General features: G+C 48.7%; 1 protein-coding gene across 1 annotated transcript; it reads left to right on the forward strand.

The window, feature by feature from the left end:
- Nucleotides 1-3,807: 3,807 nt before the first annotated feature.
- pipox (pipecolic acid oxidase) lies at nucleotides 3,808-17,580 on the forward strand. The gene is made up of 8 exons (XM_049001562.1): nucleotides 3,808-4,020; nucleotides 5,054-5,202; nucleotides 6,588-6,801; nucleotides 9,090-9,272; nucleotides 9,932-10,084; nucleotides 13,420-13,569; nucleotides 15,427-15,502; nucleotides 16,851-17,580. The coding sequence occupies exons 1-8, from the start codon at nucleotides 3,913-3,915 to the stop codon at nucleotides 16,979-16,981; spliced, it is 1,164 nt and encodes a 387-aa protein (XP_048857519.1). The 5' UTR covers nucleotides 3,808-3,912; the 3' UTR covers nucleotides 16,982-17,580.
- The last annotated feature ends 6 nt before the right edge of the window (nucleotides 17,581-17,586 follow it).

Raw genomic sequence — 17,586 nt, forward strand, 5'->3', positions numbered from 1 at the left:
ATAAACGCCTGATGAATTACTCTTTCCGCATGGATCTGGGCTAATCTAGAAGCGACAGACGTCCGGGAAAGACCCCTGCTTTGTAAAGGACAGACAGACCTTAATTGCACCGTGACAATGCATCCCATTGTTAATGGTTCAGGCTCGAACCCTCCCACCTGGTACATGGGCCCAAGCATAGAAATCAAATTGCCCTAGAATTATCAGGCAGAAGTGTCAGGTGTGCCGTGTGACAGTTGTTTAAACGAGGACAGACTACAACTCTTGAAAACGCTGCCAGATCACTCCTGGTGATGCCTCAGAATATATTTTAAATGTACACCTTAGTCCTCTGTGTACATGCCACCGGTGTGCAAATTAGCTGAGCAGAACGGCACCAGTGATCATGAGGCAGAGTACTCTGGGAAATACTGTCCAGCCATATCATGCTTTCAAATCTATTCATTAATAGTTTCCTTATTAGTATGTCCTTCATCAGGGATCCGGGCCTGATGTCAGTGGATCACGAGGTTTCCTTCTCTGTACAATAAGCACCCCGAAGGGTGGAAATCTCTCTGCTGACGATGCCTTTGGGCGACCGACTAGCAGCGCGGCCCCCGCACGGGAATTCAGCAGATTTTCGTCTAAGCCGTAGCCTCGGGCATCCCTGCCTTGCCCCCGGAGAGGTGGCACAGCGAGCTATCTGTACCTGGATCAGGCGTTCAGGGATCTCCCGCCACAGAGGTGCTCACACGTGCGTTTTTGCGTTCCTATCAGTTTCACGCAGAGGTTTTAGCAACGTGGCCAAGAACGCAAGTCGACACACATTCTGTCCAACCTATCAGTCAAAGGGTGGAGTCCCTCCTCCCCCAAAAAAAGAAGAAAAAAAAACAAAGTAAATCAGTTTCAACTTTTGTGTATGGTTACTGCATGTCATTTCAGCAATTATAAAACTTGGGGGGCGGAGGGGGGAGAGAGAGAGAGAGGATCAGCATAAATAAAACAACGTGGCCTAACGCGAAAGTAATTACAGCAACTGGATTCACATGCAAATGCGCCTGAGTGGCTTTTTTGTTTGTCTGTTTGTTTATTATTTTATGCGCCCGCAGAATATGGAGGCCTTCGTGGACGGGGTGGGGGAGGGTCCCTATGGACGCTTTCCTCTGGGTGGCGCTAGAGAGCAGGTCTTCTCTGGCTGTAGGCTCCTTGTGGGGACATCTAAAACGACACCCCAGAGACCCATACCCCCTCTCCCACCCATCCCACCGATTCCGCCTCCGTTTTATTTGGATTCAAACTTCCCATCGGTGGTATTATTTACCAACGAGGCCGGCGTGCACGAGTCGAGCCCGTTTAAAGCTTCATGCCGCCCACACAGGAAACTCATAGGAAATGAAAAAGTAACCAAAGACATTTTAGGAGCCTGATACTTTCCGGGGTGATTACGGCTTTGGTCTCATCGGCAGGCGCGAGCCTCTGACTCCGAGTTAATTGGAATGTCAGAGCTTCGCACCAGAGGGCCCGTCGCCATCGCTAGCTGACTGAACTGCGAGCGGATTAGCTCAAACTCAATCAGGGACGGTGGCTGGAAAGGCCTACCTTTCCTCATGAATACATTACACTGAAGTGGCCAACCTTCACCTGCTTGAGATATAATTGGTGGGAAAGACGAATCATGGAGGACACTTCAGTCTCACCCCTCAGCCCCTAAGTGCGGCGTCTAAACCACCACCACCCCCCCACCCCAAAAAAGAATACTGCACTCAGTGCAATTTTACGCACAGGCAAAAACAGGAAGACATCAAATTAAACAGGATTAAGATGCCTACATGTTGTACGGGCTTGATTAATGGACGATTAATGAAAAACAGGCATCGCGAATTAACCTTTATCGAGCAATAACTGCCAAATTATATCGCTAATGATTACAATTTCATGCCAACCTCTGGTTCGGAGACAATGCCGTTGCTTAGCGATGTGTGCTTGAGCGATCAGCGCGGGCGTGTAGGAGAGAGAGGCGAGGAGAAGCCAGCCAGACTCCGCATTCGGCTCACCAAGTGTCGGGGCAGCAGGCCACGGGATGCAGGGAGGCCATCTGACCCGGCTGCCCCGAACCACCTACCTGGCACGTCTGCCAGGCCTGCCATCCGCCTGCCCTTGGTGAGCCCGCAGACCTCAGGCCCCCATGCCCATCCCTTCTGCTCCTGAATCCCCACTGTGTTCTAAATCTGAAAAGATCTTCAGGGGTTTTTTAATAAGATCGATCCCCAAGGACTGTTTCATTTGCTTCAACACCACAGAGCCATAAAAGAAGCTAGCAGGGCATGGGGTCAGAACCAGAACAATGAAATCGTTTATTTAGAGAAAGATTGGTGGGGATTTGGAACGAGTTTCGAACTTTGGTAGCTACAGTTTTATTATTCATCAGTCAGCAACAGATAAAATCGATGATCAGATAGTACAGACGCTCCTCTACTTATGAACTTTCAATTTACGGACCTTCAGACATACGGACGAAGAGGACAGTAAGTCCAAATTGTGTTCCTTGGGCTCCCGTTTCCTGTCCGCAACATAATATTCTTTTTCTGTTCGCCAATTCTGTCTAGTACGACTTCTGCCCGCTAATCCCGCCGCGCAGCAGCGTAGCGTGCGAACTCCCAGCATCGTAGTCCTTTGTACTTGCGTACACCCTTAAAATGATGTTGAATAACGACTTACGAACATTTCAAGTTATGAACGGCCGTTCGGAACGTATCTCGTTCGCAAGTAGAGGAGCGTCTGTATCCCGATTTAGGACACCAGCGATATGGAGGTTGCAGTTTCCAGTCCTTTAATCTCAGAAAAGGAAGGGCAGAGGTGGGAGAGGTCTATGCCCTTGCACAAAGGACGGATTACGGTATGAAGGTCCCAACGGGACCCTAGGTACATTTAGAAGTGCACACATCTTTGTCAGGTCCCCCCTGGGGTCCAGCCCGAGATCAACAAGCGAGCTATTTGAGCAGAGATCGATTGCAAATGAGTCTCATTCAGAGGAAGTAAGCCAGCTGTCCGCAGCTAAGCTGGAGCGGGGGATAGACAGAGGGGCAGGAAAATCAATGGGATGTTTAGAGCGTCTCAATGCACAGAGCGCGGACAACCAAGAGGAGAACTCCCACGGCTTTATTGTGACCAAGTAAATGAGACAGAAACTTTGACCCGTGCAATTATATGAGGGAGAGGCTCTTGGTAATATCTAAGAGAGCAGACATTATGCTTAAGGTCCTTTTATATCCCATGTGACCGTGCCAGGCAGTAATCAGATGATAACCGACAGAGCAGGTGTGTAAAGGTGCGAAAAACTTAACGATCTGAGTCAAGCTCGCCTGAAGCACCCCCTCCCCCGCACATTGTTATTACCCATAAACCACTCAGTCATTCACAGGGCAAAGTTTTCCAGGGCAACAGGCAGCAGAAACAATAAATGTAGCAGTTTAAACTGGAGACGGAGCTCAGAGAACAATGCATTGGGACGGATCCTTTATTTTTTATTTTTTTCTCCTCTTGGCTGCCTTGCTCAAGATAAAACATAGCGTTTTCCCACTCAAGGGAGCAGACACTGTCCGCCTGCCACGCAGTCGTTAAAACAGGAGGCCGTTCTTAAACAGACGTTTCAAAAACAAACACAAAAAAAAAAGGAATTTATTCCTGTTTTTGCTTCCCTGAGATAGACATGTGTTGATGAGGCCCGTTTTCCCCGAAACGCTTCACTCTCAGCCAAATACTATGGATTGTTTTTTTTCAAAGAAGGCATTGCCCAGGACGACGGGGGAGGGGCCACTCAGGGTTATATAAGTGTAATTCGAGAACTCTAGCCGGAGCTTTGTGAAGGCACAGAAAGCGCTGGAAAGAGGGTCGACTGAGCCGCCGGCACTGAGGAACCTCGGCGCCGAGAAAATGTCATCCCAGAAGTATGACTGCATCGTCATAGGAGCGGGGATCCAAGGGTCCTTCACAGCTTACCACCTCGCCAAAAACAACAGGAAGACGCTGCTCATCGAACAGGTTAGCGGCGTGTTGCCGGGCGGTCGAGATGCAGTCCTAACCAGCTCAGGGCTGCACACACTCACAGCCAGTGTGCAAGGAGGGCAAGTAACTAAACTGGACATAATCAGCATGGGTTTTCATTAACTGTTCATTGGTTATTTACAGCCAGCGTAATCAAGAGATAACGTTATGCAAGAGTGACACTACACGTTACATGCTAAGTGTACAAGGACCTCGTACAGAACAGAAAACAAGGCCAACAAAAAGCTCATCTGTGTTCTAATAGCTCCAGGGCCTGTGTGTATACAAACGCTACTCCCTGTGGTGTCCATTCTGACATTTTGCACTAATAAAATATATGAAGCTCTCTACCACTTTCCAGACACATTTATAGACAAAATGAGACCCGATACTTTCAAAATGGATCACTGCTGAGCCAGTTCATGGCCACAGTGCTGTTAAAGACAAAGATTAAAAAGAGCATGATCTTTGCCCAGCTTGAACAAGCAAACCAAATAAACTGGAATGACCCTCGCAGCACAAAGTAAGCATGTGCAAAATGCCACAGTTAAATGTTTAGCTAAATCGACACTGTTTAGAATAACAAGAAAATTACCTTCCAACACTCATGGGAGTTATACTCACACAAGGACAGAAGGAAAAATGATTTGCTCATTGAGATAACCAATCAGATTGTAGTGTAGGGGGGTCCAAGCAACTAGAAGAGGCAGGACCAACCAATAAGATGTCTCTAGAGATGTCTCTATAATCTCAATGGTTATCTCTCTGAACCAATCATTTTTTCTTCTGTCGACAGAACATTTTTGTGTAAGTAAAACTACCACAACCTGTTCCTTCACAGCACACACAGATTCTACACATACGTATCTACAAAGATACGTACAGGAGATAATCCTGGGTGAAGAATAAAATATAATGAACATTCACGACGACCCATAATTATCTTAAAAAGGAAAAAAAAATCCTGCAAATGTAAGGTCTTCCTGAGCCAACTCTCTCCTGGGTCTTCATGGAAGTTCCGATTTTCCAGTTCGCCCTTCCCCATGCGCGAGGGAGTTCCCACGGACAGACACGGATCATCCGAAAGGCCTACGAGGAGGACTTCTACTTCCGCATGATGGAGGAGTCCTACCTGCTCTGGGCGCACATGGAGGCAGAGTCTGGGGTTCAGCTGTACAGGTGAATGCCACTGCATCCGTTGCCGCTCAAAAGAGACCCTTTCGCAATTCCAGGTTCATTCACAGATCTGAATATGCTCCTTGCAGGCGGTCAGAGCCATCCACCAGCTGTTAAACGCCCTCTCGTCAGTGCACGGGGCACCGTGCCAAGCGAGCGGTGTCTCTTCCTTTGAGTATCGCACGGGGATTTCCTCTTACCCATTCCCATACTCTGCAAGCGGCCAGCTTGTAGCTGGATCAGAGTTCGGTGCGGCGTGGTCAAACGCACGTATCAGTGAGGCCTTTCCATTATCCACACAGCATCATTCACAACACAAGCAAGTAGCACGCCGCAAGCATACAGCTGTCAAGGACTCGGCTAGGCCTAAGTGCGGCTAGGCTAAACCCCCAATGAATGCCCAGGTACTAGTGTAAGAAGTATTGCAGTAGGAGCTACACAACAATCTCTACATAAGCAAGAAACTACTATTCAATGAGCATGACGCACAACATAAAAAAAAAATTCAGGGAACATGAGCCATCATAGTAGAAGAGATGGGTCTTGAGCTATTGGTTGATGGCGGAAAGTGACATAAACAGCAGTCATCATCTTCGTAAATGACCAGAACAGCTGATACAGCCATCCGAGGCAGGACATCCCTGTCCCCCGCCCCCCCCCCCCCCCACACCCCTGCCCAGATAGTTTCCCTGTCTCCTTTTATTTTTAAAAGAGATTCTGAGAGAGGCTGCAGAATCCTGGACAGTGTATGTGTGTGTGTGGGGGGGGGGGTAACCTTTATCCAGTAACGTTATCAGAGACCATTAAGGGAATGGACTGGGTGGAGGATTCCCGTCTAGATGGAGACACTGCTCTCATCATGCATCCAGCCTGCAGGTGCCAGTCACATGACCTGGGGTGGCCCATGCAAGGAGGAGGGGGAGGGGAGCTGTGCTGAAAAGCGTAGCTATACATAGCAGAGCACAAGGCCGCACACGGTCACGTGACTGGGAAACACTGCGGCAATGTTAGAGGGGCGCTATCATAACAGAGACGCGGGCGTACCAGGCCTGTATTTACATCACAGCCGGGGCTTATAGCATAACGTGAAGCGTTCACATCTTCTGCAAGATTAATTGCCACGGGCCAGTCAATCCAGCGCTACTTCATCTTCTTAAAGGCAGATCAATTACTGGTAATGTTAATTTAATTTAAAGCAGCGATGAGTAGAAATTGATTTAATTTACCACCTGATTGTTTCACTTTCACAAGAGCGACCGGAATAGAGACTTTCTGACAACCTGAGTAAACGCTAACAGGAGGAAATAACCTAAGAAAGACATCGGTGAGGCTCCCTCCTCTCCTGCCTTCACCTGACGCCCCCCCCCCCCCCCCCCCAATTTTCACAGACAAACAGGGCTCTTGGTCACTGGCCCAGAGAAAAGCAGGGATTTCCAGGGGGTGAAGGAGGCTCTGGAACTGAACCGCGTCCCGACCGTGGTCCTGGCACCGGGAGAATTCCCTCAGCACATACCGCACTTCAAGCTCGGCGACGGGCACGGTGCCGTCGTGGACACCACCGCAGGGGTGCTGTACGCCGACCGCGCCTTAAAGGCCGTACAGGTGGGGACTCTCAGTCTTCCGGTTCAGCAAAATACAGCAACATAAGTACAGTATAACCTCAGCAAAGCAGAGAAAATCAGGCACGTAACTATGGCAACAACACAGGCCAGACAATGAGGAAAATGCTAAATGACGACCTGCATGTATTTTACATACAATATTCCATCCATCCATCCATCTGCTTATCCAGTACAAGGTCGGGGGGGGGATCCATCCCAGGCAGCAAATGGAGAACCGATACTAAATACCTGTGGGAGAAAACGTTTTCTTCCTAAAACTAACATTTAGGTTTGCTGTCTGGGTGCCATCGTTTCCAAACAGGGCAACCTTTCTCATACTATGCAAAACAGTAGAGAACAGAGCTGAGGGCCCCATTCGCAGTTCCTGGGCTGGGCTAACCGTCGCTGTAGGAGGAGGAGGAGCAATGCAGAGACTGTGTGCTGGGCCAGGTGGGCTGGGCTGTGCATGCCTGAGGACGGGGTGGGAGGGGGAGGATCCTACAACTCAAGAGTGCGTCTGGAGCTCAGCAGAGCACATTCTTAAAAGGGCCCAGGGCCATTAGGAACATGTGGAAAACTGCGGGGCCCAGATGAATGTAAAACAGGGTTTCTGATCCCAGTCCTCAGGGACCCCCAGACTGCACATTCCACCTTCCTCCCTGCTCCCAGCACCCTAGAACCAAACAGACTAGAACAAACTAAATAAGCAATAACACAGAATACCTAGTGCAGGGGTTTTGGGAGCTGGGAGGGAGCAGAAATGAACCCTTTCGGGGGGGGGGGTCCCTAAGGACTAGATTAAGACACGCTGGTCTAAGGTATCCTGAGCAGGCTACAGAGTTCCTCAGTCAGGGATACTTGGTGAGTTTGCAGTTTCCTGAGTTAATGGATCACATAGGAGAAGTCAAGTGGGGGTGTCCCGGTTTCTTACATATTATGGATGTGATTGGCTGAACGTTCCAATAGGTCATAAATATGGACCAACCTCCACCTTGCGAAAAGGTTGAAAAAAAGAAAAAAAAAACGATTAGGTTCCCCAGGCAGATCAACTAAAGATGTTAATCTTAGATATGCCAACATCAGCTTTATTGACTGATGAATTTAGCGGCAGCCAAGCGGACGGAATCTGAAATTCAGGGCATCTTCTGCACACAAATTCCGAAAAGAAATCAAATGTGAAAATGAGTCAGAAAATCTTCCTGGGACAGCTAGATTCTGCACAGGAAAGCTAACAGAAGTAGTGATTGTTTTAACGCAAACTAGAGACAATTATCCAGTCTTCTGCGCATTGATTGACCACATCTTCCCCTTTGTGGCATTAAGCACAGATCAAACGTGCGCAAGACCCGTTCATTACGTGATAACTGGATCACACGGTTCTTCAAACTGTGACATTCATCCCACCCGATTCTTGATTTATTGGCTGTCAGGGATCTGCACGTCTCACGCAGGTCACAAGTCTAGCTTCCCATCGAACCCTTGCAAAGTGTTTGTATGTGTATGTCCTGTCTAGTCTGCACGTGTACAAAGACAGAGGGTGGAGATTACCATTCTAATTAAGGCCCGAGGTCCCAGAGGAGACAGAAGATCTCAAAGGCTTTTGCTAGGGTCACTCAGACGTCAACAGCAGAGCCTCACACTCGACACCATCCACCATCGAAACGTCAACAAACACTCGGACAAAACAGGCCAGGTTGTTCCAGCTTGATGTCATGCAAAGCTAGACTGAAATACACCCAAATGTCTAGCCTTGACCCTGCTGCTGTAGGGTAGCACATAGGGCCATGTTATGCTAGCTGTGTTAGGCTAATCTCTGTAACGTCATTTTGGTTCCGACTATCGTCTTGGAATCCAAAGCCTGCATTCTTCTATTTACAACTTTACAAAGCACCTTTATTTTATATTCTATTTACTTTGTAGATAATTGTAAGTTGTTTTGAATAAAACTGAGAGGACAAACAGAGTCAGACAGTTTCTGAACTAACTGGAAGTTAAGGACCATTTTCTGGGCTGCAATCACTTTACTGACCATGGGAACTGAACCAACAACCTTCCGATTTGCAGTCACGCTGCCCCCCTCAGAATAAGCATCAGTATCAGGTCATTAGATGGTTTATTGCACATGGACGCAAACCTACACCGGCATAACACCTCTTATGTATTTGAAGTCAAAAACGATTATCCGCTTTGGCTTGAAACTGCAAAAAAAAAAATAAAAAATCAAGTATTGATGGTCCACTCTACGTGTGATGCATTGAGTCTTCTTCCGTCTGATTTCCGAGCTGCCAGGGGGCATTCCAGAAGCTGGGCGGGATAATCAAGGATGGGGAGAAAGTGTCTGGCATCACGCCTGGCTCGGAGGTCACCGTGACAACAGCCAGTGGAGTCTACAAAGCTGCGAGCTTGGTGATCACAGCCGGGCCTTGGGCCAATGCAGTGCTGTCCCACGTCGGCCTCCAGCTACCCCTGCAGGTAAAGCATACCGCAGACGCCATTCTCCTGTAGCCATTGTCACACACGCGCTCGCACACACACAGAGCTGTCAAACCTTGGCTCTAGACTCTCCATCTGGCGCCACAGAAGTGGTAGGTCTGACGAACAAATGCACCAGATACACCCCAAAGTTCTGACGTTCGTTCTCTTTGGATAATACGACAGATGAATATCCTGAACTCTTGTAGATGAGCTAATTGTCAACAAAGTGATTTAGTAAAACTCAAAATGACAAACTCTCCAGAAGGACAGAGGAGGAGAACAGCGATTCATTAGCCAGGGACGCTGAACCTTGAGTGGGCCCACGACCACTGAACCATCTCATGGGCAGTTTTCTCCTGGTCATAAAATTAAAAGGATGGCCCATTAGTTAATTAAGCTGAAAGCCGTCAGATCGTTGTACGCCTGTTATACCCGCGAAGCCGCAATCCGTAGAAGTGTATATTCATCTCATCTTATTCCTAAAGGGAACATCGTCGGTACTTTCTTAATTGCAGTTGGACGGTAGACAAGACAATGAAGGAACCCATCGTCGGCACTCGGAGGCAGTCTTTAATCAGGGAGCGTAAATTTCCCTCGTTAGGAATGTTTATGGGCTTGCCCTTAGGGCCACTTTGGATGATCTCTCCGTCGGACAGGTGCAGAAGATTAATGTCTGCTACTGGAGGGAAAAGGTTCCAGGAACATACAGCGTCAGCAGGCGCTTCCCCTGCTTCATCCAGCTGCCGTCGGAGATGGAGAAGACCGACATCTACGGCCTCCCGTCCAACGAGTACCCTGGGCTAATGAAGGCGAGTGACCTCCTCTCCAGTGACCTCCCGTTTAGTACCGACGTGTTCATGCGTAATTAGGGTCTCGTCCCACAGCCTCCTACATAACAAGCATAGCGGGTTGACGGGAGGTGAGAAGCTCATAGAATGCCCACCAACTGCCCAATGAGCAGCTGCGGCTGAGGATGAGCCAATGGTGTCCCCTTCCGTAACGTGTCACCCAATCAGCTGACAGTGCCGGTCCTGAGCACCGGGTCAAAGAGGCCAAAAAAACATTCCCAGTTTTTTGATGCCTTCCTAGCTCACAGCTAGCGAGATGTCAAATAAAATTACTCAAATGAAACAATGGCTTTAAATCTGATGCATACCTTACTCTGCCCATGGAGGGACTCTCGCTAATAAACAGGAATCATTGAATGGGGGTGAAGGGTGTTCTTTAGAAACTTGATGGGGCAAAGGATGCTCTGTATATCACAAAATGAAACTACTCTATTAAATATGCTATTCCCGCTCAGTTCGGTTTAGACTGGGGGGGGGGGGGGGGGGCGTAAGAATGCAACAGCACTACATTTCCATTTATGTATTTAGCTGAGGCATTTATATAAAGTGAGGGTGGCATGGTGGTGCAGTGGTTAGCACTGTTGCCTCATACCTCGAGTCTCCGCTTAGGTCACGTGTGTGTGGAGTTTGCATGTTCTCCCCATGTCGTCGTGGGGTTTCCTCCGGGTACTCCGGTTTCCCCCCACAGTCCAAAAACATGCTGAGGCTAATTGGAGTTGCTAAATTGCTCATAGGTGTGCATGTGTCAGTGAATGGTGTGTGAGTGTGCCCTGCGATGGAGTAGCCCCCCATCCTGGGTTGTTCCCTGCCTCGTGCCCATTGCTTCCGGGATAGGCTCCGGACCCCCTGCGACCCAGTAGGATAAGCGGTTTGGAAAAGGGATGGATTTATATAAAGTGACATACAGCTGAGAAAGCAGGGTGAGCCAGTCCGTGGAGCAGCTCTAGGGTTAGGGCCTCGTTCAAGGGCCCAATGGCAAACTAACTGGCCGCGGGATCTGAACAAACAACCATCTGATTATAGATACAGCGTTTTAACCGCATCAGCCAAAATCCACCACCATAATACTATGATACTGTAGCTATTTAATCATGGCGGGGTTCACATTTAATGCACGACGGAGCTTCAAGAATCCCCATCATGATTTTAGCCCTTCAAAGAGCTTTTCGACTGAGACATAAATCTCCTGAAGCTGATCACTTGAAGATACAGAGCAAGACGATATGCATGAACAGCAGGTAGGAGATTTATTTGTTTGATTCCAAACCGCACAGTTAGAGTAGCCCGGAAGTTTCACAGTGGCTTGGCTCTGCATTCTGGCGCCCCCATCTCCCCCCGTCCCCCCCCCGTCCCCCAGAATGCGCACGTACCGCTGCCTCATGTTTCACGGTGGGCTCCATGTGGCCTATGTTTGGGGCAGGGTGCTAAGGCCGGTCCTCCAGAACATAGTGATACAGATCCCAATATGCCTGTTATCTTAATCACAGAGTGTATGTCTGTGCAAACAAAAGTAATACAAGCACAGCAACGAGGATTATGGAAATTTTTTACAAGATTACCTGGTGGCCGGGTTAACATAGACAAATAAATAGAAATCTAAACTGAATGAACAAAAGACGTACACTGGGAACATGAACGAATCATATAAACTGTGAACAGGTGGACAACAGTGTGTGTGTGTATATATATATGAGTGCACAAGTACAGGGGTTGGACAAAGGAACTGAAACAGCAGGTTTTAGACGACAATAATCTATTATTATGGTGTAGGGCCTCCTTCTGTGGCCAATGCAGCATCAGTTTGTCTTGGGAATGACAGATACAAGCCCGGCACAGCGGCCAGGGGGGATTCTGAGCCATTCCTCTTGTAGAACAGTAGCCTGGTCACTATGTGAAGCTGGTGCAGGAAAACATTTCCTGATTTGCTCCTTTAAAACACCCCAAAGTTGCTCAATAATACTCAGATCTGGTAACCATGGGAGATGTCCAACTTGACTCTCATGTTTATCGAACCACTCTGTCTCCAGTCTTGCTGTGTGTATTGGTGCATTATCATCCTGACATGTCTGGCATGTCTGAACCACTGGGTCTTCCAGAATGGTACCTGGTCAGTGACCTAGGGAATGCCATGATATTGCAGCCCAAACCATCACTGATCCACCCCCGTGCTGCACGATTACACAGCAGTCTGGGTGCTGAGCCTCTCTGGAGCTTCTCCACACTGTGACTCTCCGTATGTGGGAAAGACAGTGAAGCTGGACTCTTCAGAGAACAATAAATGCTTCACATTGTCCACAGCCCAAGATCTGCGCTGCTGGCAACATTGAAAACGACATTTGGCCCAAGTGACCAAAGGTTTGGCGATAGCAGCCTGACCACGAATACTGACCCTGTGGAGCTACTGACCAACAGTTTTGGTGGAGACAGGAGAGTCGAGGTGCATGTTTAACTCTGCAGTGACTTGGGCAGCTGCGGTTTCATGTTTTTTTGGTCAGTAAACCCTGGACACCCCTTTCACACAGCTTTCCTCTTACATCCAGAGTGACTCCTGTTTGATGTGCTCCATCCTTCCGGCTGAGGCACCGACACTGGAGACAGTCGTCCTCGATACGTCACAAACACTCGCTGTCCTGGTCACAGATGTGCCAGCGAATCACGCGCCAATAATCTGCCCTCTTTTGAAGTCTGAAGTGTCTCCCATTATGTTGCTCGAATTGCAATGTTTAACATACAGCTCTGCTACTGCTCTGCTAATTAAGCCTTTACATTCTGCTATTACTGATGGAATATGCAATCAGTGAAGACTGGCCTCCAGGCTACGCACATACAGGCATGAATCCTCAAACACTATTGGCCAAGTGTTTCAGGTTCATTGTCCAACCCCCGTATACAGTATAGACAATATATAAGAGGACAAAGAATCACAAAGTAGCCCTGTGATGGACGAGTATCCTTTCTAGACGGTTCCCCTGCATTCCTGGGTTAGGCTCCCGAAGCCCCCCCCCCATAACTTTAGACCCCAGAAGCTGTTTGCAGATGAATTACAAGCCGCAGCAATTATCAATGTTGATGTTTCCGCAACAGTAGCCACAAAGTCCTTATGCAAATGAGACACGCCGTGGTTTGGCTTTTCCGAGAGTTTTACTATTAGCCGGGCCGTTAAATTATTGCCGCATTACAGCCAGTCGACCCCCGTAACGACAGGAACCATGAACGGCGCAGTTCCAGTCCCGGGCTGTCGATTAGCACCATACTGGGCGGAGTGAGGAAGCGCATTAATATCATTTTGCCTGCAGGTCTGCTACCACACCGGCAGCGAGACGGACCCCGACCAGCGGGACAAGCAGACAGACCGGGGGGACGTCGCCATCCTGTCCAGCTACATCTCCCGCCACCTGCCCGGCCTGGAGACTGTTCCTGCCGTCGTGGAGAGCTGCCTGTACACGGTCAGTGGTGGGCAGACTCATACACATACAAACTCACCTTTGTGTGTCCTGATAGCACCGCACATTACATATATTTAGCAGACTGTTTTATCCAAAGCGAAATACAATTCAGTGAGCAGGGACAACTACTGGGGGTTAAGGGCCTTGCTCAAGAACCCAACAGTGACATTATCCTCCTGATGCAGGTATTTGAACCAGTGACCTTCCAGTATTGGGCACTGAGTATAAACCTGCTGAGCCAATACATCTGAGAGCAATGCTATCAGTATTAAAGACAGCAGCTATAAGGAAATGCATATGCAGTCAATGGTCAAGGACAGACACATCAAGAAGCGTTGTATCTCTACTGTACATCCCTGTGACTCCTCCTCCCGAGGAAGATGCATCAAAAGCCATGCGTTAAAACACTCGTGTGGACACACGCGTACGAGCACGGGCTGATGGGCCGAGGCGCAAAAGATCCAAAAAATCCATCAGCCACCCCAGGAGGAGAGGAGGAGAAACATCCTGACAGCTCTATGGCTTGTGCATCGATCCACTTCCCTCATCCTGCCTTCCACCGCTGAAACACAGCCCTGTCACGCCACACACCACTCAGGACCAGGCTGCGATGGAGAGGTGGCGCGAGACGGGAAGTGTAATGGCGGCAAGATTCTGGGGACGACTGTTGGGTTACGATGAATTGGGCAGCGGCACACACAACAGGAGAAAAGGCGGGAGCCGTCAAAGCAACTAAGCACGAAAAGGCACCAAAGGGACGATCTTAAGTGCTTCTCACGAGCCAACAGAAGCCGGACCTCCATTTTTAGGCGGTCATTGACCACTTTGAGAACTAAAAAGTAGACCTTTAATTTGAGGTGCAAAGAAAAAGAACCAAAAAAATAGCTCCACTTTTTAGGCTGCAAAACACGCTCTGCTGTTTCGCTCCCTGACTTCCAAGCTCTCCAGAGGCTGAAAAGCCCTTAATTAGAGACACCTGAGTGTGAGGTCGCTAATAGGTCCCTGGTCTTCCACGGCCACCGGGAGGAAGCAGGTAGCCGGTTCCGACTGGCGGTCTGTACCGAGGCCAGACGCCGTTAACACACAAGCACCCGCTACGGTCTGTGTGTTTATGACAATTCTCACTACTCTTCATTGACTATATAAAGTCTACAGAAACATACCCTGGATAGAAGATAGCAGCTCATCTCTGTACTTGCACTATAAATAATTCAGTAAATCAATTCATGACATCAATCGCCTAATTCCGAGGACCAGACTCGGTGCACTGGAGATGAACTTGATTTGTAAAGTTTTGTGTGAGACTTTCGTTATTCAGTTAAACGCACACACACACACACACACACACTCACACACACACACACACACACACACACACAAACACACAACACACACACACAGACTTGTACTTCTATCTGGAGTGGGGACCATCCAGTCACTTCAATGGGCAAAATTCCAATCCCAACAGTGACGACTGTAACCACCCCCCAGCCCTAACCTGAACCATAAGTAACCAAACAGAACACAAGACTCTTTCAGTTTTTTGATCGCAGTCAGATTCTTATAAAACTGAGATTCCCCTTGTGGGGACAGAAAAAATGGTCCCCACAACATCAAAATAATTTGATTCCCACAATGTAATGTATAGCGGGGGGGAGGGGGGCACACATATATGCATACAGTACTAAAATGCCATATCTGTAATGTCGGATTCTGCCATGCAGACCTATATTAAGCCCACAGTAGCTGACTGAAACCTCAAGCATGACCTTCACCCTGGCGGTCCGGAAAATTGGCCGGGTCTCACACGCCTGACAGGGTTTTTCACTCACGGGCTTGTACCCCCCCACCCCACAGGTCACCCCAGACCACCACTTTGTCCTGGACCGTCACCCGATGCACAGTAACATCATCATCGGCGCAGGATTCTCAGGTCAGTGCTGCTAAAATCTACCCTCTCCCCCCCTGCCCCCATGTACCACACTCCACGTTTACCCTACCCAGGGGCAGAGCTAGAAATTCTGCCCCCCCCCCACTTATAATTTAACATATTCCAGGGCTCCTGTAAAGTGCTAGACCCCCTATTAGTGTACCCATGTCCATACTGTACACTTGACTCCGAAAGTCAGAGAGGAATGAGGGACTGCCCCCCCCCCCCCCCCCTGCGGGGAGGACCATGAGTCAGGGGAAATAGCCCCCACCCTCTTGCCATCAATGGGGTCCATCTGCTCCACACCTTGTTCCACTAATTACAAACATGATTACTGCTGCCTGGGACATACATGGGAAGCTAAGCCTGTAGGATGCATACCCCCCCCCCCCCCCAGCCACCCCGATGTATTGTTGCGTGGTGACGAGGCTGATTTGACATCCTCTGCAGGTCTGCCGCACAGCCGCCAGGCCGTCCTTCCCGTCCCAGGGCCCTGAAAGCTAGTGATTTATTACATTTGTTCTTCAGCTTTAATAACATATTAGGACTGTCGTGGGGGTGATGATTCATCACCATTAACCTTTTTTTTTTTACCTCCCCCCTCCCATCTTCCCTCCCTATTGTGTTGTACCCCGGCGGCTTGAGAGCTGCTCTCTGATGATGATCTACCGCTTGGAAAAAGAGACCCACATTGTTCCATTCCATGGGCCAAACTCCCTTTGCCCCCCCCAGCACTGTCGCCCGGAGTGAAACATTCGAAACAGGATCTCGTGGTTGCCATGGCGACGAATCACCAGCACGCCGGCCTCGTGATAAGGGTCCGCGTCTCTCACGCGCTAAATGAGTGTGCCTGTCGCGCAAATCATTAAAGTACGAGGGAAACACTGCCTTAACGTCGGGCTCGGCCGGAGAGCTTGCTAGCTTCGATGCCCAGGAGCCGCGCGTACCATTGCAAGAGGCCCCTTGGGTCAAAAAAAAAACCCTTGCAGGATTGTGATGGGGCTGCTGGGAGTGATTGACATTTGCAGCAACAACCAATAAAAAGAAGCACCACCCCCAGCCCGCCCTCATTACCGAGGTCTGGTGCCAAACGCCTCTTCGTTAAAGGGAGCAGATCATCCCGATTTAAATTTTGTCCGAACTCCCGTCGAGTTAATAAAAATCATTAAAATTAATGTTCCATGGCAGACGGTACAATTCAGCTTTTTTTTATTTGCTCGCCTAGCTGTGGGGGCGTGCATGACATGTGACAGATAAGGGGCGGAGCCTCGGACCAGAAGCTTCTTTTTTTTTTTTTAGCCATCCAGCTAATCAGCAATCGCTTATCGATCTCTTCTCTCCCTCTACCCAGGTCACGGCTTCAAGTTCGGCCCCGTCGTCGGCAAGGTGCTGTGTGAGCTCAGCCTGGGCCGCCCACCGTCCCATGACCTCTCACCTTTCAAACTGCAGCGCTTCCAGAACATTCCCAAGTCCACTTTATAAATTTTGCCCTCTTCGTAGTAGGGTAGTGAGATTCTAACGGAACTATTACTCTTACTGATACTACGTTATGGAACTTTAACAGTACTCATCGTTACTCTGATCTGAACGAAAGATGATGCTCTGACCATTTCAGATTGAAATTATGAATGCACCCATAAGAATCGGTTGGTTAATTATTATTTTTAATCATTAATCCACATTCGTATAATTTAGTCAACTCTGTAAGCAAGCACAACATACTACAAGCTAGGCAGTCAAAAACTGTATTTCTCTGTATGCATGTGATGATCTTTCGCTAGATATTTCAACCAATCGCTTGTGTTTCTGCCCTTTCATGCAGAAGACTTGTTGCATTTGTGGCAACAAGCATTGTCGGCATCGACTCTAGTGAAACCACAGTTTTGAATGTTTAGGTCTCTCCGTCACTAAAGCAGGGTCTGCCCATGTGTGCTGCATGTGTGCTGCATGTGTGCTGCATGTGTGCTGCATGTTGCTGCTCATGAGAGAGCGAGAAATACAGAGAGCTGCCCCATGTCACCCCCTCACACACAAGTTCTGAGACTGATGTAGCAATAATAAATAAGAAATCCATCCATTCATCACTG

Source organism: Brienomyrus brachyistius, unplaced genomic scaffold, assembly GCF_023856365.1.
Source record: "Brienomyrus brachyistius isolate T26 unplaced genomic scaffold, BBRACH_0.4 scaffold59, whole genome shotgun sequence".
Classification (NCBI taxonomy): domain Eukaryota; kingdom Metazoa; phylum Chordata; class Actinopteri; order Osteoglossiformes; family Mormyridae; genus Brienomyrus; species Brienomyrus brachyistius.